At 42.4% G+C, this 27,933-nt stretch overlaps 1 protein-coding gene across 12 annotated transcripts in view; it reads right to left on the bottom strand.

Annotated features, from left to right (window-relative positions):
• The window catches only part of ARHGAP6 (Rho GTPase activating protein 6), a 485,744-nt gene that overhangs the window by 21,906 nt on the left and 435,905 nt on the right, over nt 1-27,933 (bottom strand). For all 12 annotated transcript variants that reach the window (XR_009560698.1, XR_009560700.1, XM_030845191.3 and 9 more), the window contains exons 4-9: nt 27,162-27,418; nt 24,709-24,904; nt 19,348-19,403; nt 16,438-16,588; nt 15,269-15,417; nt 8,202-8,381 (exon numbers count right to left, since the gene is read on the bottom strand). Coding sequence is in view for 10 of the 12 variants with exons in the window: in XM_030845191.3 (XP_030701051.1) it covers nt 8,202-8,381; nt 15,269-15,417; nt 16,438-16,588; nt 19,348-19,403; nt 24,709-24,904; nt 27,162-27,418 (989 nt within the window). In the remaining 2 variants the exon portion in view is untranslated. The remainder of the gene's footprint in view (nt 1-8,201; nt 8,382-15,268; nt 15,418-16,437; nt 16,589-19,347; nt 19,404-24,708; nt 24,905-27,161; nt 27,419-27,933) is intronic.

The following is a 27,933-nucleotide window of genomic DNA, read 5'->3' as shown; positions in this document are numbered from 1 at the left end:
TCTTGAAGCCAGACTCTGTATAGCTTCTCCATTTTGGCTTTTTCTCCTGTGCCAGACCTCAAGTCTTTGGGCTGGTCACATCATCAGAAGGCAGGGATTATCTGACTTGACCACCTGGAACTGAGAGAGGGTCCTAAGGTTGCAGTTTTCTGTCAGCTGGCCTCCTTCACAGCTAGGCCAAGATCATATGAGCCAATCCTGGCCAAGGTACCCTAAGGGGGGGGGGGGATCTTATAGAAGCTTCTGGAAAAGGTTCTCCTCCATATTGACAAGAGATGCAGGAGAGAAAACATCTCTCTTTGGGACTGGATGTGATAATGGCTGCACGAGGTGCTGGAAATGACTGTGGTCTCTTGCAGCTAAAGATGGCGGACCAGAGAGAGCATAAGTGCGAGTGAGCCGCTAAAATCGTGCCCCCAGACTTCTTATTATGTGAGATAATAAATCCTGATGTTTGCCACCACCTATAGTTGATTGTTCTCCACCTTGCAGTTGAAACTCCTACCTGCATATCCACGCCCTTTCGCCCACTCACTCACTCACTCACTCAATTTTATACGCTTCCAGAACACAGGGTAGGGTGCTGCCTTCTACGCAATGGATGCTGAATAAATGTTGCTGGAATGGCTACAAATAATAATAAAAAATAACCCAGAATTATTGGTCTTCATGGTGTACACTGGTTATGTTGCCTTTGTCTAGATGCTTCTCTCTACTTATAAGTAGTACCAATGTCAGGCTCCAGCAAAATTTCCTTGCTACTCATTTCTAGAGTTGGAAGATAAATTTCCTTCCCCAACTGAGGCGCACCAGAATTTTTCTAACAAGTTCTTAAACTACTGTTTCCATTAACAGAAAAACTCTAAAAATGAAAAGTACGACTCAATAATCAAGATTTTTTTCTGCTGGAATTTTGTATATAGTGAAATGAAAACTAAGGCGTAGGATTGTGAAAAACACATTACTTTTTTTAATCAACCAATTCTGGACATTTAAATGAAGGAACCAAACCCATCCCAAAGGGCTTCTTCCCTTACAATTTATTGTTTCTAATCAAAATCTCTACTGCGTTTCATGGCACAGGGAGATCAGCTCGGTGCTTTGTGTCCACCTAGAGGGGTGGGATAGGGAGGGTGGGAGGGAGACACAAGAGGGAGGAGAAATGGGAATATATGTATATGTATAGCTGATTCACTTTGTTATACAGCAGAAACTAACAGAACATTGTAAAGCAATTATACTCCAATAAAGATGTTAAAAAAAATCTACTGTGTTTTAGTCAACTATTTAGTAACTTTAGATAATTTCTAACGGTACCATTTATGGTTGTTTTTATCTGGAGACTCAACTCCTTCGATTTTCATATATTCCTTCAAAGGATAATGCTATCTCAAAACTCAAAAGAACTTTGGACCGTCCTGCTTCAGAGAAAAAATGTAAACACTGCACACATGAAGGAATAAAACTGTCACAATTAAAATCCACCCTACCAAATTAAAAATGAAACCTTGAATGATTGCCTAGGGTATAACTGCTATGATGTATTTTATTCCATAAACCAGAGAGAGTGAAAAATGTTTTGACTTTTCTCCCTTTACTAAGTCACCATAACAAACCACTAAGGGCATCTGAAAGAGCACTTCCCAGGACCCGATCCTACTGTACTGTACTTGGGTAGGTGTTTCACACCAGTCCACCACTTGGCACTGAACCAAGAAGAATGCTTTGCATTTAAAACTCTAACAGTCCCCAGCAGAAGTAAATGTCATTGGAAGTCATGATGATATTTTTTTTGAGCTAACAAACACACCGAGAGAAATCACTGGCTATTTATGGGAGCAAAAGCTCACACATGCGCAGGCCCAGCCTAGAACTTTTGTGTAGCTCTGGGGTGGAGGGTGGCTTAATATTATATAAGGAGGTCTCAGTGCATTTAAAGGGCCAGAATGAGTTAAGTTCAAGAAATTTTTCTCACGTGCCTGACACATGCGAGGCAGCGTTTTTGGCAGTCGGGGCGCATTATTGAACAAATATAGTCGAAGAGCCCAGGACTCGTGGAGCTGTGATGGGGGATGACTCGAGGAAGGTGAAGAGCTGCTGCCCCTCTCCACCTGCGTGTGTCACCTACAGTGCAAGCATTCTGTCACTACAGACAGGGACAAGGTGAGCAGGCTCTCACAGCCATCTGCTGGCCTGGACATCAAGCGGGTCGGTGTTATGATCAGTCCAGAGGGATTAATGCTGTTGAAGGTCCCCTTTCCGCGCCATTTTCAAACTGGTTAAAATACTCTCCCCCGCCCACCCCCAGCCAAATGAATTCCATATCTGAGACGTCACATTAAAGCACCTCATCTTTTGTGAGGGGAGGCATCACACCGTAGAAATAATTCACTCAGTTGCCGCATCACTTAGGCGAACGACCCTGGCTTGCTCCTGGTGCAATGGTGGTGCAGTTGCGAATGAGCTGATGATGGACATGATGACTAGCCGGACCCCTGGCACACAGACAGTGGTTATTTTAAAAGCAGTGGTTATATAAAAAGGGAAATGGAAATCGTATATAATTATCTGGATGGGGGTGGTCTCTTGTTCGATGCGCTGGATTACTGCTTGACTCCTTTTGACTTGGCACGTGAGAGAAGTTTTAAGAAAATGTAATTTGTGCCGGGAAAGAAGAGAACACAGAGCAAAGCCTGGCTTCTGAGCTTGGAGCCCTCATCACAGCCTCTGACCCTTGCTCCCAGTACTTCTCATTCGAAATTTCCCACGTGCGCTGTGTTGATCCCCAGCTCAGGCTGACCAATCAGCAGGGTGGGAACGCGCTGGCGTTCCCACGCCTCCACAGCAGGCACTTTCCATCAGCCCACAAGGGCGGTGCCTTCTCCTCTTTCCCTCTCTCCAAAAAAGAAGGCCTAGTAGTATCAGCCCTGAGACCGAGCTGACTGTTTTCTCCACTCCGCTCTGAAGCTCTTAGTAATTCTGAGAGCCACGATGCATCTTCTCTGGCATTTCCGACATCAATTACAGAAGCCACAACTTTCACAATTAATGTGTTCATGATTGAGTCGGTGAACGCTTTCTGCCTCATGGTGATAACACTGACCATTTCTACGTATGCATGATTCTTCTCTTTTATTTCCAGTGTTCCCAGAGAGAGCATCACTTTATGTTTTCCAATTTTTAGATAGTTGTTGATATCAGAAATGGACGGTCTGATTTACAGTTTGGGGGAATCTAAGGAGTATGGGCAGCAAACCCAAAACAAACAACAAAAATGCATTTTTCTCTAGCAATGCATTATCGCAGTGTGTTTTTGTAACAAATACTTACCGAGCACCCATTTCCTGCCAAGTACTTTCCGGGTGCTGTTGCTATCAGTGAATAAAACAAACAAAAATCCCTGCCTTCATAAAGTTTGCATTCTATTAGGTTTCAACAAGCATAATAAATAAATATACAGTGAGCTGAAGGTGATTAAGCGCTAGAGCTAAAAGAAAGAGAAGAACAAAGGCTAGGAGTATATATGTGTGGGAGTAGGTCGCAGTGTTACACAGCGTGGTGAGGGTAGGTTTTACTGCGAAGGTGACACCGGGAGGTGCTTTGATAGGGCAGGCATCTGATCAATTTCTTACAATAATAGCAGTGATCTCTCTCTCTCTCTCTCTCTCTTTTTGGAGCCCCTAGTATATGTCAGTTCCTGTCCTAAGTGCCTTAGGATGTCATTTCTAATTCTCAAAATGATCCTGTAAAGCTTCATCTCACTTTTGTTTTCAACAGAAAAAATGAAGACTTAGGGAAGGTAAGCACAGGGCCAAGATCACGTAGCAAATACACGGCTGAGCAGAGATTTGAATTCTGGGAGCTGATTCCAAAGCTCACGGTCTTCCCACCATCTTGGGAGTTTCCCAAGATGTGGTTAGGAAACTATCAGAATGCCCTGGAGGTATTCATTAGAAAGTGCACAATTCTGAGCCCCAGCTCAGTGCTACTACGTTTGATTCTCTAGAGTGCAGCCCAGGAATCTGAATGTCTGACAAATTTTTCTTGCAACTGTTGCATGTTCAAGTTGGTGAACCGCGGTTATGATCTGCTGCCTTGGTCTCTTGCTAGAGTGATCATGATGGCTGTTATCATGACCTTTTTCCAGCTCTAGGATTTCTAACCCAGTGCCTGAAAAGCAAACAACCGGTAAAAAGACTGTCCTAGCCACACTCTCGAACTGTGTGTCAGCCTCTAAATCTGGTTATCTTTTCTGTATTATGGGACCAAGCCAGGTTCTTTTCTGTCCTTTCCCATTAACTCAGATACTGGCCACTTGGGAGAGGCAGTCCAACATGAGGAAATGAAGGACATTATAACACTCAGAACAAGCTTTGGGTCCCTGCCAGGCCTCTGTGGCATCAGTTCTTCAATGGAATCGCTGCTTCTAGGATGCATTCTGCCTTCAAGGACAAACTCACAGCCACCTTTTCTAACAAGTTTCCCTTTCTGATGCCAATGGGAAGCGATGCCTCCCTCTCTGAGCTTGTAAACCCTTCCAAGGACTGTGAAACAGCACAATTGCTAACCACCTTTAACCATCAGGTCCTGTCTAGCTTCATCCTTCCTTGTTTGGAATTACTGTGCTAATTCTGAAAGCTTCTTAAAACAAAACAAAATGAAACAGCTATCTACATGATTGAATTTTTGTCCATCCACACAGACCCACTTTGCCAACCAGCCACCAGCTTTGGTATAACAAATTAGATTCTGAAATGCCAAATATGCCGAAAGAATCTACAAAGTGATGTGATTAATTAAAAAAAGGGATGAAGCTAGGTCTAGGGCATAGAACCATGCAGATTTTAGAACTAGAAGGGATCTTGGTCATCATTCTAACCTAGTCCTTTGATAACTAAAGAAATGGAAATCTAAGAAGATGAGGTCACACAGCTAATGTATAGTAAAGATAGGACTATAGCAAAGTTTTCTGGCTCCAGAGCCAGTTTTCTTTTCTTTTTTTCTTTTTTTTTTGCGGTACGCGGGCCTCTCACTGTTGTGGCCTCTCCCGTTGCGGAGCACAGGCTCCGGACGCGCATGCTCAGCGGCCGTGGCTCATGGGCCCAGCCGCTCCGCGGCATGTGGGATCTTCCCGGACCGGGGCGCAAACCCGCGTCCCCTACATCGGCAGGCGGACTCTCAACCACTGCGCCACCAGGGAAGCCCCCAGTTTTCTTTTTATTGACACAGGCTTGGGATCTTTGTCCTACCTCTCCTCCTACTTCCTTGTCCCTTTCCTCAACACATAATTCTCATAATCTGTCTAAGGAGATCAAGAATGCTTACGTTAATGGTTAACTTACTCTGAGAAAGGTATCCTTAATTCCTCCATGCCTAAACCTTTTCACAAGTATAAGGAGTAAGGATTAGTAATATGGAAATCATACGTCACAGAGCTACCACTGAGTCATTCATTAATTCGACCAATATTTCTTGTGTTTCTACCATGTACCAGGCATAGGGGTAATGCAGTAAAGAAAGTTAGGTGGGGCTTCCCTGGTGGCGCAGTGGTTGAGAATCTGCCTGCCGATGCAGGGGACACGGGTTCGAGCCCTGGTCTGGGAGGATCCCACATGCCGCGGAGCAACTGGGCCCGTGAGCCACAATTACTGAACCTGCGCATCTGGAGCCTGTGCTCTGCAAGAAGAGAGGCCGCGATAGTGAGAGGCCCACGCACCGCGATGAAGAGGGGCCCCCGCTCGCCACAACTAGAGAAAGCCCTCGCACAGAAACAAAGACCCAACACAGCCAGAAAGAAAGAAAGAAAGAAAGAAAGAAAGAAAGTTAGGTGGAAATGAGCAAAAATTCACCCTGTCAGGGAGCTCGCATTCTAATGGGGAAACACAAACAAGAGAAATTAGTAAAACCCTTATTGGTAATGGTAACTGCTAAGAAGAAGAGGCAGGGAAAGGGAATAGGAAGTGAGGATGTGTGTGTATGGTGGTGGTGTGGTAGGGGGCTGGATTTTAGACAAGGTGACCAGGGAAGGCCTCGCTGAGAAGTATAGATCACAACTGGGGAACACAGATAAGCTATTACCCAAGAGAATCTCGGTGTCGGTCTCTACAGGGAATGGCAAACAAAGATCAGATGTGGAAAACATTGGAAAAGATGGAGTATTGATGTTCTTCTGCTGTTCTTAATAATCCAGGCAGCAGGAACTGGAAGGAGAGGAATGGCACAGCTCAAACGGCAGCAACTGGACTTTCAAGGAGGCCAGGAAGAGCTGCGTTAGTGTCTGAGGTGGAAAGAAACGCCTGATGGTTTGGTTTCACGTAAAGAACTCTGCTTAGAATACAGAATTTAGAGAATGCAATTAAGATTGACAAGACGTATTATTTTGTCTTAAAAAAGAATCTAGAGAGCATGGAGTATGCCAAGACTACTTGGCAAGATGACACACGACTTAAAACTTGATGAGAATGTTGAAAAATTCAGACATCTGATTCATCCAAATATGTAATTAATCACGAGGATTGTGGCTGAAGGGTGAAATTTATATAGAGTTCATGAAAATTTCCACTTTTTTTTGAGAGCTTCCTGCATGCAACACATGGGCAGTGCCTCGGATACTCAAAGAGGAGCAGGACACCATTCTACCTCAGTGAACTTTTCATTGTGGAAACCCATTTTCACTTCCTCCTGGGCGTCCAGCAGGAATACATTTCTCAGCTTCCCTTGCAGTTAAGTGTGGCTTGTGGCAGAGCTCTGGCCAATGGGATTGGCGTGGGCACGATGGACGTCCCTTTTGGTTCGGCCCATAATGGCCTAGGGGATTGAGGAGTCACAATATGCAAGGAGCTGGGGTCCCTAAGTCGCCACCTGGAACGCTGTCCGCTAAACATCTGATTAAACTTTATGTGAATAAGATACTTATGTCTGTTGTGCTGAAGTACTAAGATCTGAGCCAACTTGTGTTGCCCAACTAATACAATTATTAATTAACATTTGCATAGAATTTTGCAGTTTGCAGAATGCTTTTGCATATCAAATGATTCTGGGAACCATCCCAGGAAACGGGTCAGATTTTAATTTTTTCCCATTTCACAAAAGCTGAAATTGATGCTTACGGAATATTGAATTACTTGGTCATGATCACAAAGGTGAGACAGAGAGGGCAAATATTCGAAACTACTGGCTCTCAAATGCACAAAAAATAACTGATATAAGACAAGGATGGAAATAAATCTAAGGCAAGGCATTTGATAAATATAGACAAAATATTAAGGAAATTCAAAAGAGGGAACTACCATACTTGGTTGAAGAAGCCACAAAAGGCTCTAGTGGAATAGGTAAGATTTATGGCGAGCATTTGTAAATTCAAAAGAGAAACGGGAGAAGAATCATGGAGAAAGTTCCTGTAAATTTTGACATGCAATACGAGTGGTGAATAGACGTAGAAGAGAGTTGGCATTTGTTCTAATGATCCGAGGGAAGTTGGAGCAAGCAATGCAGTTTTTTGAAGGAAAACAGGAACTGGTAATTCAATACAAATCAAAAAAGTATTTACTGAGTGCCTGTCAGATGGAGGGCCTTCCAAAAGTGTACAGAGGATACAGAGAGGAGATAACAAGGGCACAGCCTGTGTTTTAAACACGCTTATGATCTACTAGGGGAAATAGTCAAAAATGACTTCAACACAATGTTGGATACGGTAAACATCAATAGGAACAGTAACAGGGTTCAAGGGACAGAGAAGTGACACGGCAAGGTGACGCAAGAAGGACAAAGGAAAGACAGGTAAAGCTTCGTGCAGGACACAAAACGTCCAGATTGACCTTGGAGGAGGTGCTACTGCTGAGGATGGTTAGAAATACATGAATTCACGAGGGCCACGTAGAGTTCCAAAAAGAAGAGTTTTATCAGTTTGGGGGGCAAGGACACTGCTATACAAAGAATTAAATGATTCCAAAACATGACCATTGTTTAGGGGACAACAAAATGAAATGTATAATTTGGATATGTTTGTTTAAACATGGAATCACAAACTTACAGTGACATCGTAGGTATGTAAATCTCTATTAACTGCCTGACTTCCAGTGAATTCAGCTAATGACCAGCACTGTGGACCTAAGTTGTGCTGTGCCTGAGTTTCCTTATGCCACCACGAGGCAATCAACAGGCAGTTGACTGAGATGTCTTGCCAAAGAAGGGCCACTTACCATGAACAGGGCTTCATAATTTTCAATCATTTTCTGCACCACGGCAATGATGGCTGTGCTCTCTTCAGCCCGGGCTGAACTCTGGACCGAGAATTCCTTGTCTGACGACTTCTGCTTGTGCAGCAGGTTGGGTCCAAATATGGTGGCCAAGTTTAGAGATGTCATTTTGTTCCCAGTGACCTATAGAAGCAGAGGACACAAGGACTGTTGTGATTTTTGCTTTTCAAAATGCCAGGTGGTTCAATAATCAATATAACCTTTTGACTTTCTCTCTTTTTTTTTTCTGCAAGGGCTACATCATCTCTGTCAGAATCCATGAAAAGCATCATCATTTTCCTTTTGCTTCATATCTTGAATTGAAGCTCAAAGCTCAGTGCTCATCTCAATAGCATACTGAGTAAAATTTTATAACTGTTACTTTTGTGAAACTGGTACTATATAAAATTTCTATCCTGTCTGCTCTTCAAAAATATTGATGTCCATCCATCCAACTGACCATCTTATCCATCCCCCTGTCTATCCTTCATCCATCAACCCATCACCTCTCTATTAATCCATCCACTCGGCACCTACCATAGGCTAGGCATTTTTCATGGATTCTGATTATTCTAAAGTTTTTCCAACAATGATCACAAACCAGCCCTTATTTTAAAGGGTTCACGTTCTAGAGGATAAAGAAAATGATCAATTACAAGCATTGAGTACAAAGTATGAAACTATCAACTCTGGAGGCCCCAGGGACACTCCAAAGAGGTGGCAATATTTGCACAAAACCCTGAAGGAGAGTAGAGTTTGCTGGGCTGAAAAGCAGAGGAGCTGGCACAGCGGGCACCTTCACAGTGGTGAGAACACGATATGCAAAGACAGAAACATGTAAGCTACGCCAAGGCCTGCCAGGAAACTCAGCATGGCAGAAGGTCTTGCAGGAAAGGCTGGCGAGGGCCAGGTGAAAGTCATTGTTACATGTCCCCTGTGGGGCTAAACTACTCCTGGTTGAGAACCACTGGCCTAGGCCAATTTTTATCTCTTGTTAAAATGAGTTGAAAATCTACGAGTGCCCAGAAAGGCATGGGGACTGTGGCTGCTTGGTGAGGATCCTTCGCCTGGGACGACCTGCACAGCCTTCAAGAGGCAGCTGGATACACAGCATAAAATTCCTGACTCACAGGTGAGACGAAGCCTCCTGAGTCCCGACCTTGCCCCGTGGAGCCCTGAGCTGGTGGCTACCCAGCCCTGCATGGCACATGGGGTGTGTTATTTTTAGAAGGCGAGGCTGTGTTCAGGTTTGCTGCCAAGTGAAATGATTTCATGTGGTAAACACTGGGAATTTTCAAGAAAGTGCCCTTAATGTACGACTGTTCAGTTACGTTCTTCCTTTGTTTCATTTCACTGATACCAAACTTGACAAGTGTGCATGTTATGTTTCATTTCTCTTCCTGGAACTTCATGGCTGAGGATAAAATCAAATATGCACCATTTTCAAATTCATCCCTTTAGAACTCAGAGGCATTTGGAGAGCTTCCCCTTCCCCTCTTAAAGGAATATCAGGGCTTTCTCATTTTTTTAAAAAAACATGTCAAATGGAAGATTCTGTTTTCTTTGAAAAGCATGTTTAGTACAAGGACAGTCCAGAACACCGCTTCCGCTCTCCTTCTCCTGTTGCTATTCCGGGAATGCAATACAATCCCTCTGTAAAACTGCACAGAGACGCCAGCTGCAGACCACGCTGCTGTGGTGTGTTAACACCTTTTTGCTTCATTTTGGTTTTATTTTATTGTGTTTTAATCTGGAAAGGAGACTTGCTCACAGACGGCTTCTACCCTTACCCCTCAGGTTTCAGCATATCTATCATCTATCTATCTATCTATCATCTCTCTATCTATCATCTCTCTATCTATCATCTATCTCTACGACTGCCCAAGAGCGCACAACACAATGTGTACTTGGGCTTGGTTCATTATTTAATTGTCAGCCAGTGTTATGTTTCCAAACGTTATCAGGAAAACATTTATCTCTACTAAATAAGCATCCTAGATCATTTTTGATCCGAATATGAAGAGCTCACATTTATTGATATTAAAAGTTTAGCATGTAGATGGGGGAGGGACAGATTGGGAATTTGAGACTAGCAGATGCAAACGATTATACAGGGAATGGATAAACAACAAGGTTCTACTGTAGAGCACAGGGAACCATATTTAATGTCCTGGGATAAGCCATAATGGGAAAGAATATGAAAAAGAATATATACGTATATATACACATATATAACTGAAATTAACACAACATTGTAAACGAGCTATACTTCAATAAAATAAAATTTTTTTTTAAAGTTTAGCATGTAGAGTCACTGGGCTAGAGGCTTTCCACAGGCTGTCTCAATTCCCTCTCACTATATGCTTCCGAAGCCGCTGCTGCTGTCGTCCTTACTTTACAGATGAGGGAAGTGGTGCCCAGAGCCGGGCTCCAGGCAGCCCCCCGCCGCTCACTCGTGCTGGCAGAGCCGGCATAGCGGGGATGTGGGAAAACTGGCTCCAAAGCCGGGCCGGCACCAGGGTGAGGGGAGGCACGGGTCCTGCTACAGTTCCAAAGCCGAACTCCCACTCGTTAGAGGCATGCACCTCAACAAAGGTCAGTAATCCCGGCCTTGTGTCAGTGGTTCATAACTTCTTTTTTTGCCTCATAGACTCTTTGAAGAACTGGAGGCCAGCTATGGACTCTCTCTCCAAAAAAAGTGTACATTCACACCACATATTCCATGCCATGCTGGGGGGTTCTTAGACACCCTGAAAAACCACTGCTCAAGAGGTTTCAATGATGTCCCTGCAATAGTCTTTCTAGAGGAAATGAAACCTTTCTTACATTTGGGAATTTCTCTTTTCCCCTAAGGAGCAAAGCAAATAGCAAACTAAAAAAAAAATTTTTAAAAAAAGGAATAAAACAAACCAAACACAAGATAGCAAAAGCAGTCAATAAAATACCACTATTTTCCCCTCCAAAGGCACTCATTGACCAGCCAATAATTTTTCTCAATGTCTTTCTTTTAGACATCTTTAAGTTAGTGATGCATTGAAGTTTAAGCACCTATTAGAAAAGAAATATTACATTCATTTTATAGAGGAGGAATCTCAGACCTTCCCCTACCCCAACTCTGTTTTCCTTCCTCTTCCTCTATTTTACAAAAACCAGGTCACATAGCAAGGTGCTGGCAGAGCCTGGGTGAGCCTCCAAGCTCCTTGACACTCTGATTCAGTTTTCTTCCTGTTGCAGCCCATAATAACTACCCAACAGATAGGTAAGACATCTAGCACAAACTAACAAATAGGTAAGAGAGAAACTTGAAAAATTCTTCGTTTCTTGATTATATTTTACAATTGAATTTTTGTCTCACTCCAATTCTTTACCTGCTCATGCCAAGCCAACTTAAAAAATCGTGAGCAAAAAACCTCTCTGCCGTTCCTCTCCCTCCCCTTTTCACTTCTACCAGAAGGGGTTTTCAGCTAATTCCCATCCCTATGCCATGCTTATGTGGTCCACTTACTCAATCCCTACACACCCTTTGATATGTAGTTTAAATTCAATCTCCTGCACAAAGCCATTCCTAACTTTTCTGCTCCACGTTCATCACTTCTCTGAAGTTCTGCAGTGACTCTGCGTTGTGTCCTCTAATTCTATATTTGCCTTGTGTTTTTACCCCCTCCTGGGAAGGGTAGTTAGAAAATTCTTGAACAATGTTCACTGGTTTAGAGGAACAGAGAGTAGGCGCTCAGAACTTACGTGATTCAAATACCAAGGCCATTCTTACATGGAAACGTTTATAATGTGAATTGCTGTTTTTCCATACTGCTATTCCTACAAAACCTTCCTAACTCACCCTCTTCCTGTCTCTAAGCAATCTAAAACACGGATTATATCACCTTAGTTGAATCCTTCCGAAGATTCATGGCTTAAAAGAATCAGTCCTTCCCCTGACAAAGGCATTCAGTACTCTGGGAACATAGTCCAATTTCCCCTCAGACCTCATCAGTACTTTCCCACACTGCAGCCTTAACTCTAGTCCAAGACGGCTGTGTGAATTACTTGCTTTCCTGTAACTTCTAACCATTTCACGGAAGCAGCGCTCTCCTCATATTTCCTCTGTTGCTTTAATTTTTGGTTACTAGCCCTTCATTTCGATTCAAGGTTTAGGTCAAGGATGTCTAGAAACCCTTGTCATCTCCTGCCTCCCGTACAACTTTGCTGTTACCAGAATATTTTTATACTCCTTGTAATAAACTAGTTTTCTCAATGACTGTGCAGTGCCAGTTGAAGAAATTTTATCTCCAAAGTTCAGATAAGGAAACCCAGGTTTAGGAAGATTAATACATTTGTCCAAGAACACATGATCAGTGACATGTAAAGCTAACAAGTGTTCTCAACCAGGGGTGATTTTGAGCTTCCCCTCCTTCCCGGGGAAACCTGGCAATGTTTAGAGACACTTTCAGCTATCACAACTGGGGCAGCATCACGGGCCGGGGGGAGCTGTTACTGGCATCAAGTGAGTAGAGGCCAGGGATGCTGTTAAGCATCCCACAATGCACAGGGCACCCACACAGCACAGAATTACCTGGTCCCAAGGGTCAATCGTATGGAGGCCGGGAAACTGTGAGCTAGACCCCCAGCAGAGTTGTTTTTTCCTACTTGCTATTCTATATTTCTGTTCTCCGTAAATCAGAGTGGTTTGGGTTTGAGGCACAGCTAGGACTTTGCTAGTCAAGGGACCGAACCGACTACTAGTCAATATGACACTTTTGTGTGAATTAGAAAAAGGAGCCCTTCCTCAAGATATTTTACTGCCACCTGCTGGCATATTGTCCTAATATCTCTGCAAATCTGCATTGACTGTGGGGGACCTGGCACCTCGCCCAGGGTCACGAATGCACGACTTGCACTAGCGTTAAGTGGAGGCTCCCTGGGGAACGCTGGGTAAGTTACATAACCCCTCCAGCCCTCGGTTTCCACCGCGGAAACACAGGGATGACGACCTCTCTCTTGCTCCATGGAGGATTAGCTATAATATATGTATAAAGGCCCAAGCACACGGCCGGCACATGGTAGGAGAGACGTGAATGGCACCTAGCTGGTACCTATCCAAGAATATTTTCTCCTCTTTGCCACAGGCAATGCAGTCCTGTTCAGCATGTGGACCGAAAGCATGTCTGCAAATGATTTCAAAAAGACACGAGTGAGTTCAACTGGACATTTTGCTTTCCTCAATGCCTTCTTAATCACCTAAGACCCGACTTTCTTCTCACATAGTACTTAAGAAACGTCAGAGAGGCAACCGACATACCTAGGAACCCAGACAGGGCTCTGTCTTGACCCAATGATTAGGCAGATGATTCTACAGCTTCTCTTATATCTATAGTCAATCAAGGCTGACACCCAGACGGGTAATATAACTACTTAACAATTATGAGAATTACAGTATATGCTTTGAAGAGCTGTGTCTGCTGAAAGAAGGTGGCAGTGCCATATTATGAAACCTGAAGCCAGCAGAGGTTTCACTAATAACTGCTATAGAGAGAAACGGATAACTCAGGAAGGTTCCATTCTCACACTGATAGGGAGGGTGAGGATAAGAAAGGGAGAACTGCCTTTCTGAAAAAAAATACATATAACCATGGCCTTTGGGAAAGAAATCTGACAAACACAGAAATGAATCCACAACACAGCTGTGTTCTGCTTAACAGGATTTAAAATAAAAGCTTCTGGGATAAGTAAGCTTCGAATGCCCTTGCCGCCTTCTTGTTGATTTACAATGCATGTCCACATATTAAAGGGTCTGAGATCTCCTGGGGAATCCAAGGTCAGGGAGAAGTATGACTGCATGGTTTCAAGAAGGGAAACAGGTCTCTCGTTAAGGCAAAGATTAAATAGGCTGCTTGCTAACAGGTCACTTAAAATTGTCCAAGGGAGAAACTGGAAAACACCTTGAAGCACAGGAGTATGACCAAAGAGAACCAGAGCCCAAGACCTCAGATGGGGGGCCAGGTCCAACAAGAACGTCCCAAAAGGGTCCAGAGGACTGTGCAGAACCTGTCTGTAGCAGTTCGTACCATGTGGCATTGAGATACATGGCAACAGTCAATAGATCTGACTTTTCAGTTCTCTCTCCACCTGGTTTTGAAGCAGGATCCACCCTCCATCGCACTGAGCCAGTCCCTATTTTGGGGGGAGGGGTGAAGGAGAGAAAGCACCTCTAAGATGGAAGATCCTAGACTTCTAGCCATAAGGCACATGGGCGCTCCAGAATGAAATGGAAGAATGAAGAGGTGACACCATGTTTGGGCTTCAAGGTAAAGCAGCAGATCAAGTGAGTTACAAGGACAGCCATCTCCCCCCGCCTCCTTTACTCCATTTTCCTCATGCTTGTAAGCACCTCTGTAGCTCACATTCGTCTCCTTCACACAAATGGAAATTCAGGGTCTTGAGTAAAGCATCATCATGGAAAATGACAGCCTCAGTTGGAAGCATCCTTACAACATACAAGGAAGTTAATGGCCAATGCGCTCTTAGGAACGGTCCCTCCGGGGAGGGGGGAAGCCTGCATTAGTTCTCTTCCTACATAGACACATAGGCCAGGAAAGGGAAGTTTCATTTTCTCCAGGTGAAACATCTGACCAAATTGGTAGCGCTCCTTTTTTTTTTTTTTTTAAAGTTGAAGTATAGTTGATTTACAGTATTGCGTTAGTTTCAGGTGTATAGCATAGTGATTCAGTATTTTTACAGATTATATCCCAGTATAGGTTATTACAAGACAGTAGGTATAATTCCCTGTGCTACACGCTATATCCTTGTTTCTTATCTACTTTATGTATAGTAGTTTGTATCCGTTAATCCCACTTCCCGAATTCATCCCTCCCCGCATCTGTCTCCCGTTTGGTAACCGCACGTTTGTTTTCTATGTCTGTGAGCCTGTTTCTGTTTTGCATAGACATCCATTTGTATTAGTTTTTAGCTCTCCCTTTTAAAACAGGAAAAAGGAAGAACCAGAGCATCTGCTGCGGTGGCGGTGGGGTGCGCACCTCTTGCCCGTCTTTGCTGACATTGTCCTCGGCGTGCCTGGCCACGATGGAGAGGAACTGCAGCAGCCGGTGGAGCGTGTCGCAGTTGCAGGGAGGTAGAAGGTAGATGAGGAGCTGCAAGGTGCCCAGCTGTTCCTCAGGCTCCAACACTAAGCAAGGCAAAGAGAGGCGCTCCGAGTGAGTCAAAGGGGGACGTCATGCCCTTCACGCTCAACTGCCTTCAGAAAGGGATTAGCACGGCAAGTCACATTTCATTCCTTCACCCACTCTCCCATTGCTTTAGCAATTGAACAGTAAGGTTCTATGAGGGATACAAAGATGAATTCGACCTGGGGAAATGTACCATCCAGAGAAATCCTTGTAATCCAGGTTAGAAAGGTAACTCCACGTCCCTTACTTTCTTCTCCCTCTTTCCCCTGGTATAAACCATCACATACTTTATGGATGACAGTCTTTCATGGTAGTTAACTATTTGCTGACAGTGACTGAGAATCTGTGAATGTTCTTAAATTTGAGTTTAGAAGACATTTGAGGCCCTTGTCTGTTGAGCAAAGTATAAGAGGTAGACTTCTTGTTGGCGATAACCAACAAAACGGCCCAATGTCAGTGTCTTCTCTCTCTTTTGTGAGCCTATCTTAACTGCAGCATGGATGAAGAAATTCATGGAGGCTGAAACCGTTCTGGTGGTTCCTCCTCCCTCTCCCCGTCCTTTTCCCCTGTGTGGGATCTGTGTCTCTAGCCCTGAAGCAGCCACATTGAAAGTACTGACACTGGGCGATGCCATCGCGCTTTCCCTGCAATGTCTCCTGCCCCCCCAGCTTTCTCACTCTAGGTTCCAGGAATGCAAACTCATTTTTAGGCCCAGACTCAATGTGAACTCTCTCTGTTTCTCCAAAGCATCAATTTATAGCAATTTCTACCATCCTAGAGTCGTTTGAAGGCATCCCAAATTTTTCTTGGCTACTTCCATTTGTCTTATTGCAACTTTCTACTTGCTAATTCTCCCCAGGGTAAATCTCAGAAAATTCCCCAAATAGCCCGCTCATTAGACACTGATAAATAAGGGCAAAAAAAAAGCTATTAGAAAACACATGCATAAGGTTTTGATGAATGAGTGGGACATCCCAGTAACCCAGGAACACATTCCTGCAAATGGCTGCGTTACGCACAGAGAGTATTGATGAAAGCTGTGTACAGCTCCCTGGTGAGAAGGGGGTCCGGCATGTCCCTCAGGAACTCCTTCAACAAGGCAGCCACGTCATGAACGCTGTGCTCTTCCTCCAGGGACACGTCAACCCCACGGTCAAATTCCTCACGTAACTGGAAAGACAACGGTTCAAGTGGCAGTCTCAGAACACCATACGTCAATGTTCAGCGCCTAGCAAAAGAAGTGCTATGACATGCAGCAGCTGGTATTAAGTTTACCCAGACCCCAAGAAGGAGGAGCAAACAACATGTCACCTTGATCTACAAAGTCTATGCAAACCCAGCCATGAATATATATATATATATATATATATATATGAAATGAATTATTAAATCAAAGTATCTGTGCGTTTACTGTTAACGATGCAAGCAGAAGGGCTTGATAACGACATCCAGAAGGTTGGGAGGAAGAGCTAAGGGGTTAGGTCAATTCTAACTGTGGGAGGGAGGAATTAATCTATTATACAGTGGTTTTGCACGGCAGCAAATTTACCATGTTGGAATTTTGACATTTTCTAGAAATACTCGACAAGAAAGCAAAGAGATATTTCTGTAAACAATGAAATTAAAAACCCTGATGGGGCTTCCCTGGTGGCGCAGTGGTTGAGAGTCCGCCTGCCAATGCAGGGGACGCGGGTTCGTGCCCCGGTCCGGGAAGATCCCACACGCCGCGGAGCGGCTGGGCCCGTGAGCCATGGCCGTTGAGCCTGCGCGTCCGGAGCTGTGCTCCGCAACGGGAGAGGCCACAACAGTGAGAGGCCCACGTACCGCAAAAAAACCCAAAAAACAAAAACAAAAAAACCCCCCAAAAAACCCCTGATAAACCATTTGTGACTAAGCCTTGAAAGATGACAATAACGAAATAAAATCTGCCTTAGATTTGTCAAAGTAGCCTTATTAACATTTTCCAAGAAGATTTCCTGCTTTCATCATTATACTCAGTCCTTTAGAGTTTATAACAGTAGGAAAACACAATAGCAAGAAGAGAGTCATAACTCTACACCCTATTTTCATCTCGGACAGCTCAACTTCTCTTAGGTATTGTTTGTTCTCTGCTGTTAAAATAATTTTGTGAGTTCATGAATGTACTCTAGGCAATAAACTTCTGTAAGTGTTCATTTGCTGTGTCATTCATTCACCCATTCATTCAGCAAAGATGTACTGCACACTTACTGTGTATGGCCTTGTTACAGGTCCTCAAAATACGGTGACGAGTAAAGAGGCAAAGCCCTCCCCCTCCTCCAGCTCTCAGGCTGACAGACAGGTGATAAACTGGTAATCCCACCAATGATTAATTAGCTCTTTATACTGTGACAGTTGTTCTCAAGAAAAAGTGTAGGATGCTAAGAAGTGATATACCAAGATCAAATGGTGAGTTAGAGCATATTTCACACTTGAAATCTAACCACTAATTCTATATGTATTTTTGAGAATCCTTACGTAAATCTCCATGCAAAGGTTTTCCCTTTAGTGGATCCAGATATAACTGAGGAATAATTTCTGTCACTAGCCACCTCGCCACCTGACAAGAATGCCTGTTGCTGTCCCGAATCGCACATCAATTCCAGGCAACTCATCCTTAGTGTGTATCGGGCAGCCAGAATGAAGAAGGCTTCCATCAGCACCACTCCTAATCGTGGTCGTCTAAACACACCATGTTTTTCTTCTGAGCGCACACGCACACGCACACACACACATGCAGAAAGAACGGATCGTGGGAAGAGCTTGGTCTAAACTGCGTGCTCCTGAATTAAATTACTTAATCTCTCTAAGCCTCAGAAGAAGTGGGTGAAAGGGGCTTGTCTCCCAGCTGGTGGGCGGATTCAACGAGACAACGTTGATAAAAATATTCTGCAATTCTGCACAGGTGAGAGGCCTAAGAAATGTTATTACTATGCTAACTTTCTTCCTGCTAATCTTACTGTGAAATGTTAAATGTTCAATAGTATCTTATGTGACTATTACAAATAAAACCAACCAACCAACCAAACAGAAAACATACTTCTTTTGAAAACCCCTTTTGTCTTGACAAAAAAAGAAAGACATTATGAGGAGACACTTATTTCAGTTAGTTTCAATAATATGAACAAATAATGTTTCTTCAGCTTCATCCAACTAAAAATTATTTTCATTTGGCTTCATTTTTGAATTGCTGGGTTCCTTACTTCTTTCTGTTGGCACCAACAGAGGGAAAATAACATTTTAATTTTCTTTTAGCCAACAAATGAATTCTTTTCTCAAAGGATGGTTTGCCTTTTCTGAAGCCGTCATGAACACAGATACCTGCCTGGTCATAGGAGCCTATTCCTGAAGCTCTCATATCAAACTTCTTTTGCAAGAATGCTGCAGAGTGCAGAAGGAAACTGAGGGGTACAGTCCCCACATGGAAAATGAACTGGGGAATCAATGGGACCTTGGAAAAGTAATATGAATTATTTATTTTCGAGAAAGTAAAGCTATAAACATAGTATTTTAAAAGAAGAGATATTAATGGCATTACTCATGTCTCATTTTAGTAAAAACGGGTGCTGTACAATTGTTTGCTATTTACGATCACTTACTGATCAGGTACTCTCCGAATCTCCTACATTTACAGTGTCAGTAAGATGTTTATAAATTAGTTTCATTTGGCTGTACATGCGGTGGGCACGGCCAGATGTTTTGCTTTCAGTTGTATGATCCTAACTCTTTCACGACCTTTCTGAGATTCTGAGTTGTTGCCTTTCACTTCCTGGGACTCAATTATACTATAATAGGTGGGAGGGTACAGAAAAGATATTCAGAAATGAATTTGCATGAGCTTGAACTTTGCACGATGTAATTCAACTAAAAGTCAGGTGAAATGTACAATATAATCTTCACTTTTCACTTACTTGTCTCACTCTCTTTTTTGAGCTTCCAACTCGGAATATCCCCACTGTCTGGAGGCCTGCAAATAAGCAAACAAAATCGTCAGTCCTGTTTTGTGGCTTGAAACTGGAGGAAATCAAAATAGATATAAAAGGGAATGCCAGCACCACGCTGCAACATGCAGGGCAGTATAGTAACTTGACAGTGTGCACTAATGCTTCTTTATCCCGCACTAGATTCACCAGGTACCTAGAGGTTAGCCCTGAAAGTACCAGGATCATTTTACGTTAAATGTTTCTGATGAAAAAATTTTCTTGCGTTATTATGTATTTCCACACTTTCTCCATATGAAAAAAATAATGTAACATTTTCTTCATCATTCAGAATAAACATGAATTTTCTATGAATTTCCAGCCCTTTATCAATTTTAAAATAGACATTTCTTGCTTTACTGATCATAATTAAAACATGTACTTATTAAAGAAAATCTATAAGGTGCAGAAAAATGTAAAAAATAATATACTTTAAAAAATACCTGATGCAGAAGTAATGACTTAATATTTGAGTTTATTTCTGTTCAGTCTTTTCTCCATGAAAAAAGAATATCGGGGGTAGAATGCTGCTGCTTTTACTCAATATTATGCCACAATAATTTTTTATGCCAGTAAAAATTCTGTCAATGTCATTTAAAATGGATGCAAAATACTCTACTGCATGAATGTGCCACAATTCACTTCATATTCTCCTCTGAATGACAATATAGCTCCCCGCAACATATATGCACTTGTTTTGATACCATAACTAGCCCTATTAGGAACAACTCTGTACATAGGTCTCAGTTTACATTTCTGATTGTCTTAAGATCATGTCCTAGAAGTGGGATTATGGGGCCAGTGCATGAAAAAGAGTTATCCAGCCCCAAATGTCAGTAGTGCCAAGGCTGAGAAACTCTTTGCTCTAAAAAATTAGGTCTCTTAAAAGAAACATAATCTACCACAAGTTAGACATTTCAACAATAGTTCCTTAATATCATTAAATATCCAGTCAACGTTCACATAAGGTTCACAAACTGTGATAGGCTGGCGAGCCTTGTAGTCTCTTAATGTGTTTGTTTCCCCCTCTCTGTTTATATGATTTCCTCGTAATTGGTTTGAGGAAGAAATAGCATTGATTTCCCACTGTAGATTTTCCCACTGCCTGGATGTAGACACTCTGTGGTGTCATTTATGTGCTCCTTTCTCCCCTTTATTTCCTCTAAAGAGACAGTTAGAGCCAGAGTTTTCTCTGATTCAGGTTTGGACTTGGGGGCAAGAAGACTTCACAAGAGGTATTATGCACTTCCTTAAGGTGGCACAGAGGGTCTGCATGACTCTCCTTTCCTATGCAAGCCATGAGTCACTGCCACTGATGATCATTGTCTACGTTTATTGTTTCATTGGTGGCTCATCTTCTCTTCATTTGGGATAATGAGTTACAAGGCTGATGGCAGATTGTAGCTGCCAGGGGTGGCTTGTAGCCACATGAAGAGAGCTGCTGTGAGAGTCCACAGACCATGAAACATAGTCAACACTCCAGCAATCAGACTCACGCTCTCATGGCATTATTTGCATCCTGAATCTACCTGTTCCTGAATCTAGATATAATATTCATACTTCCAGCATGTAAGTGGGAATTTGGGGGGCTGCTTTGCTTAATCTGCTTTTATCTGGATTCTTCTCTCTTGCCACGGAAAGAGTTCTGACTAGTCCAATATATAATGATATTGGAAAGAACTGAAATCTTTACAACATTATTTCTTCCCATCCAGAAACAAAGTAGATATCTTAATTTATTTCTTAGTTTCTTAACATTTCTTGGTAAAGCTTTGCAGTTTTTGTCACAGAAGTCTTACTTCTTATTACAGATATTCTACGTAACTATACGTTTGATATTAATATAAATGAATTATTTTATTGTTATAGTACATAACCTATTATTGCTCTTATATAAGACATGGATATCTTTTTGTGTGTTTATTTTATGGTCTTGCCACATTGTGTATTGTGTATAAGACTTTTAAAATTGGTTTTCTAGAATTTTTCAGTTAGAAACGATAATATCTATAAATATCCCATTTATCACTTTTATTTCTTATGAGCGTTATCCTGAATTTCCAGAATAATTTGAGAGAATCATGCTGAGAGGCTAGTTATTGCTGACTTGCATAAGTACATCTTGGTGCTTTGCACTTGGGTGGAATTTTGCTTTGCATCTATTCTCAAAAGACTTGTGTTCCTTCCTTGTTGCTGCCATCAATTCATCTGCCTTATAACTGAGTCCAGCCCCCAGCCTAATCTATTGCTTCTACCTCTCTGGGAGCTTGAAAACAGGATAATCAAGGTATTAGAATCAAATACAGAATTATATTTCTTCACCTACAAAATGAGCAAAATAAGTATCCACCTCAAAAGTTGTTCAGTGATTCAATTAATGAATGTATATAAAATACTTAGAATTGTATCTGGCATCTACTATTATACAGAGAGATATAGGCCCTAACTGAACTAAATAAGGCTTTTTGTGCAAAACAGAAAACTGTAATATAATAGGAGGTCTTAGCAATTTTAATTTTGGCTGCATTTATTTTCTTGTTGGTCCGATGGTTTCCAAGTGGCTGAAATTTCTACATAAGTGAGATATCACATAAGGGCACTTTCTTCCCAGGTGGGACTATTCCTTTGCCTGAAGTCCTCCATTCTGTTCAAAAATGCCCATTTCTGTGTCACTATTTCCTAAATTATAGTATTTTTCCACTCAGTAAAAGTGACTGTGATTCCAAAAATAACTAGCTAGTGACTGATTGCTATAATTTCTATGTATCAATTGATTATAACCTGTTTTAAGTTTTTTAAATTAATTAATTAATTAATTTTAGGTTGAGCAGATGACAGCCTTCAGACAGCCAATGCCATTCTCTGACATAAGCCTTAGAGTCATTTTCCTCAAAGAGAAGATACAATCTAGGCATCCAGTAACCTTGACTTGAGACAGTCACTGTTAAAAACAGGTGTCCATCAAAAAAGGCATAGATCTGGCAGAGAAATGTGACTTTGCTGTACCCTGTGCCAGAAATGGATATGATCGCCTTTCTCTCCTTTTTGTCAGAAGCTGAAATGGAAACTAGAACCAGGGCACCTGAATCTCAGGCTTAGGGAATTCAAGTAATGAGGGCAGGCATAATAAGGAGGCGGCCCCACCCTAAAATCAGCCTACATCCTTTAAGTAGAAGAGAGTTGGACTCTTTGTTATATTGTCTGGGTTTTTTTTTTTTTTTTTGTCGTTTTTTTTGTTTGAAATGTGTGCTTCGGGGAAATTAAGGATGCTTAAAGGAATTTTGGCCTAATAGTGGAGAAGGCATTTGGGTGAAGTAAAAGTGAGGAAGGGTGGCGTACACGAATATATAGATGGAGTCAAGATAACTGTCCAGGACCAATTGTTTTTGTTTGTTTCTCTCTCTCTCTCTGTTTTGTTTTTGTGTGTGTGTGTCCAAGACCAATTTGGGAGAGAATGAAAAGGTCTTTGACAAATGTCTATGAAGCTAAAGTGAATCAAACTCTCTGCTACCCATTTCAAACACTGGCAAATGAAGTCTTACAAAAGAATTGTTTTTGAAATTTGCTCTTTTATCACTGGTTTAAAGTGACCAAGATTAGTATCTGTTTGAATTTGAAACTATCTCTTATTTTTCCAGAGCCATTTGGTCTAAACATCATGGAAACTCAGAACAGAATCAGGGCCTTGAAAGATCATGTAGGTTATCTTCTTTCCTTTAGGCCCTAAACTGCATTGTAACTATTTCCCCCGCACCCCCCCAAAAAAGTGAACTTCCCTGTTTTTTAGTAATCTTAAAGGAAATGCTATTTTACAAATTATAATTCGTGAAAATTTATTTTCAAAAAGAAAATACAAAGACATGCCAAGTCTTCTTTCACAAAAGCAGTTACTCAACCTGGCACTGCATTTTTGCATGGTTAGAGTAGAATTTTCTCGTTTAGAATTCTTTATAGCGCTACAGTTCACTCTCTACATTCTCTATAGGGAAAAATTATAATTATAAAAGTATGAGTCGCTTTTTCTACCTCGTAGTAAAGTTTAGGCTGAATTTAAATATTCATGTAAATTCTTTAGGTGCTAAAAGCAACTAAAGAACTCTAGTTGCTAAGCTATTTTGAAAAATAATTCTGTTCAAGTAATACTGATTGAAACATTTACATTGTGTTATCATGATACTAAGTATTGGGAATTCAAAATGTCTAAGATATTTTTATTGATGTCCTGTTTACTTTCCAAGGAGAAGAGACAGATAAGAATGTACACTCATACACATACATATACATATTGAAATTCTGTATAAACAAAGTTTCAATACATATTACTTATATTAAGTCACCCATATGATATCTAGTGATTTCCATATATAATGAATTGATTAAGAGACCTGGACATATCCTAGTCATTTTTATAAAGTCCCACTTTTATTAGAAAGAAATAGATGAGAATGTCAAGAGTAGTTATATCTATATGATAGCCTCAGAATTTGCTTTTCTGTTTCTTTTTTTCTCTATTATGATGTATATATTACTTTTATAGTAAAAAAGCAATTACAGTCATGTATGTCAATTATTTCTCAATAAAACTGGAAAAAAGAAGCAATTATAAACTCTTCTCACGTCCACAAAACGCATGCTAACATTATAGCAAACAAATTCAGATCGTAGACATGGCTGTTTGATGAGCCAAAAGTCTAAAGTTCCGCAAAAATTTTAAAGAGCTGTAAAGTCAGCGTATTAAGTGGAACTGAGTTTCCAAAACGGTCACGATGAAGAAATCTTAAGTGGACAGCTTTCCACAAAAATGCAAAGAGCAATATAGAAAGAAACCTATTGTCCAAAACTATGTATTTTCTATTCACTTAAGGAATGGTTCTCTAATCTGTTTTTTTTCTGTAAGAAGCTGGACTATTATTTTTTAAAGGAAGCCTTGTGGAACCTCAATGTATAAAAAAGATGAAAGTGGCCCTGCTTTCTTTGCAGGGGGTCCTGAGGATAGCCCCAGCCCAACAGACCTTGCCCTCCCCTCAATTCCTTGATCTCCAGGGTCACTTCTGAGGACTCTTTAGGGCTGCGGAGCCTGAATACCATCAGGTGGATTCGCGCCACCCCAAATCTGGTTCAGCCCTACTGGGGATAAGCAAACGTTCATGTTTGTAAATTTTCTTTGCAAAGGAAATTTTGGCCTAGAGCCTGATCAAATGAACATAGAATTGGAATCGGGTGCTTGAATGAATGATGCCCGAATACATGAAAGTCTTCAGTACTTGACTGCTGACAAACAATTTTGCTTACCATGTTTTTCTAGATGTTGACAGCAGCTGTCCACCAGCCTGGGGACCTGTCTGTAAATGGGATTCAGACTGAGTTTCTTATCTCTGGCTTTTTCTTTTTTGCTTTGAGCTTCGGCAGGCAAGGAGAGCTGTAACGCTTCTAGCAGTCGAGACTGATTGTCGTCAAGATCGGTGATAGAATCCACTGACATTGCACCCTGCAAATTATACACAGACATGAACACAGAGTGCACATGGAGAAAATAAAAACTGCTTCCCCCAATGCCATCCAATAAATCCTTTTGCCCATGACCACTAATCACACTCGAAATAATACTGTTTAATTGTGCGGTTTGTATTTTCAAAGGAAAAAAGGTTAGGAAACCTCCACAGCATAGGGTAAGGTAATGACAGTTACAATTTCAACAATAGACAACTTCTTCCAAATGGAAGACAAGAGATGGCAAACATACAATTAAAATATTTTGACCCAACCACTTCATTCCTTGAAACAAGAAAAAAATCACATACTTGACGAATGAGGTAAAGTCAGAGAACTCTTGTGAAAAAAAAAGAATAATTCAACTCTCGAAAGTAGATTTTAAAATAGGAGGATTCCATAAACAGTCTTAGTTTAGTTTTCCCCAAGACGTGACACAATGAACTTTATTAGGGGAATAGTCCCAGGAGACAGCTGTAGGGAAGTAGGGAAATGAGAAAGGGAAGTGAATGCAGCTAATGAAGGGGGCATCACCAGGCCTGTGACAAGCCTGTGATAAGCCTGTGACAAGCCTGTGGGCCGCTGGAGCCCAACTGCCCTGGGGACCTGGGAGACCGTGTAGACCATGCACCCCAGAGCTATTCCTGCTAAGGAGTAAGGGAGTTGGGGGTATTTATACCACGAGTCTCAAGAGTCATTGATTAAAGACAACTTCTGGTAGGGGTGGGGAGGTGACATTAACGCCTTGCTACTCGCAGCCCGTCGTCTCTATGGGTGGGCGCCTCTGGCCATCGGAGAAAGCCCCCAGCCAAGAGATGAGGTAATGACAGGTGGAAGGAGGGCTGGCACTCTAGGAATGGTAAAAGGCTGAGGGTAAGGCTGCAGGGCACCACTCATGCCTGTATGGCCACCCACCCTTTGCTGAAGCATAGAGGAAGAAGTTGGCTGCTAGCAAGGCCTGGCCAGAGGGGAGGGCATTTGGGACGCCCATTGCCTGGGCTCTAGATTCTCAGAAAGCTCATATGTGGCATTTTGGTGTCATTGCCACATAGGCTTATATAAACAGTCTGAGAGACTGTGCCAGGATTGGAAGAACAATTCTCTTGTCTGTAAGGTAGAGAAAGTGATGGGGGTCTGAATATGCCAACTTAGCTTTACACACGGTGAATCCCTGAAAACAGTGGTGGGTGGCTCAGGTGCCCCTGAGTCTTGGAGAGGTTCTAAATGTTGGAGGCTGATTGAGAACTGCAGATTTTAACTGGGAAGTGCCTCAGGGTTTTGGTTTTTTGGTGTTTTTTTTTGCGGTACGCGGGCCTCTCACTGTTGCGGCCTCTCCCGTTGCAGAGCACAGGCTCCGGACGCGCAGGCTCAGCGGCCATGGCTCACGGGCCCAGCCGCTCCACGGCATGTGGGATCCTCCCGGACCGGGGCATGAACCCGTGTCCCCTGCATCGGCAGGCGGACTCTCAACCACTGCGCCACCAGGGAAGCCCGTGCCTCAGGTTTTAACTAGGGCAGTAGTCAATGGCTGGAGGTGGCAAAGATTTGGGGCTTCAGGTGAAAGGCAAAGGAGAGATCTCCCAGTGACCTAGGAAGTTTCAGAGATGCTTATCACCTGACTAAGCTAATCACCAACCAATTTGCCTGGAAACTCAGCTTTCCTGGATTGAAATTTGAAATGCCAAATAATAGCACACTGCCTGGAACATAGTACTCACTTAATAAATGGTACCATATTATTACAGTATTGATTTGAAAGAGGACATGTGTGTGTGTGTGCGTGTTTCTACAGTTACGTTTGAGAAAAAAGCCATGTTCCGTTGGTAGAAAAAAATCTCATTGCTTATGAAGACCAGCAGCAAGTTCACTCGGCCAGGCATAGTTCTTGGATGAGATGAAGAGATTAACAAAGACACCTGGCCCTGCCCTCGAGCCTCAAAGTCTCATGGGAAATTCTGGTACCACAACAGAAGGTTACACTAGAGTAGGATCAGTGGTGATGTTGTAGAATGTTCTGGATATCACGGGTAAGCAAGGAGAGGCACCCAATATCTTTGAAAGAGGTCAGGGAAAGGCTGTGAGGGGTGTGTCAGGTGCCTTGGGGCCGGTGCAAATTCTCCCTGAATGGGGTTGTTGACAGATACCTGGACACAAACTGCATTTCCAGTTTTCACATGAGCCAAGACTCAGAGAATAACCTTAGAACTCTTCCGTTGTCCTGACATCGGGGTCAGAGCAAACACTGGTTAACTCACCCTCCTCCTGGCCCGAGGAGCCGGCTCCGGGGTACTGGGGGACGTTGACTCATTTGGTGTTTCCGAGGTGGAGCTGAGAGATGAGTTACTGCTTGAGAGTTCTTTGTTTTGTCTTTTATTTCCAAATGGGAGGAGGGAAGCCACAAAATCGGAGGCATCCTTCTGCTCGCCCCTCTGCGAGTCCTGCTTGAGTTTATAGGCCCGGTCGTTTGCGATGACTTGGGATAAGGGCATTCCAAACGCCTGTGGGATGAACTCTGGAATCAAAAACCAAACATTCACTTTCAGAGAAAGACTGCACCAGGGGAGACTCTCAGTCATGTTGCAGATCAAAGGGCAGACAAATTCCAACGACTGTTTTCTGAAGAACTGATTCATCCATCAATACACGGAGATGACTGTTGAGTTTGTCAGAGTGGCTGACGTTTCTATCTCAATAAAGAAAGCTAGGATGTATAAAGAGCATGGGTTTTAAAAATCTAAGCCTCGAGTTTTTCTCGACGTATCTCAAGTATGTTGAAAGGAAATAACTTTATAGAGAAGGGTGACATTTTTTGATAGGATGAACATAATACTTCATCCTCGTGAGTAAACGGTTTTACAAAATGTGTCTTTGATTGATGTCTCAAGAGCCCCCAAAGCTTACAAGGCCTGAGAAGACTCTGTGCGTATACAGTCATTCAACTGTCACTTACTAATACCTACTGTGTGCCGTGTCAAGGTATGCAGTGAGGAGTACAAAGCTTACAGAAGGTCCAGTCCTCGCTCTTGA

This window comes from Globicephala melas, chromosome X (genome assembly GCF_963455315.2).
Source record: "Globicephala melas chromosome X, mGloMel1.2, whole genome shotgun sequence".
Taxonomy (NCBI): Eukaryota; Metazoa; Chordata; class Mammalia; order Artiodactyla; family Delphinidae; genus Globicephala; species Globicephala melas.
The sequence above is the reverse complement of the archived record's forward strand: the minus strand, read 5'-3'. Positions and strand labels throughout refer to the sequence as shown.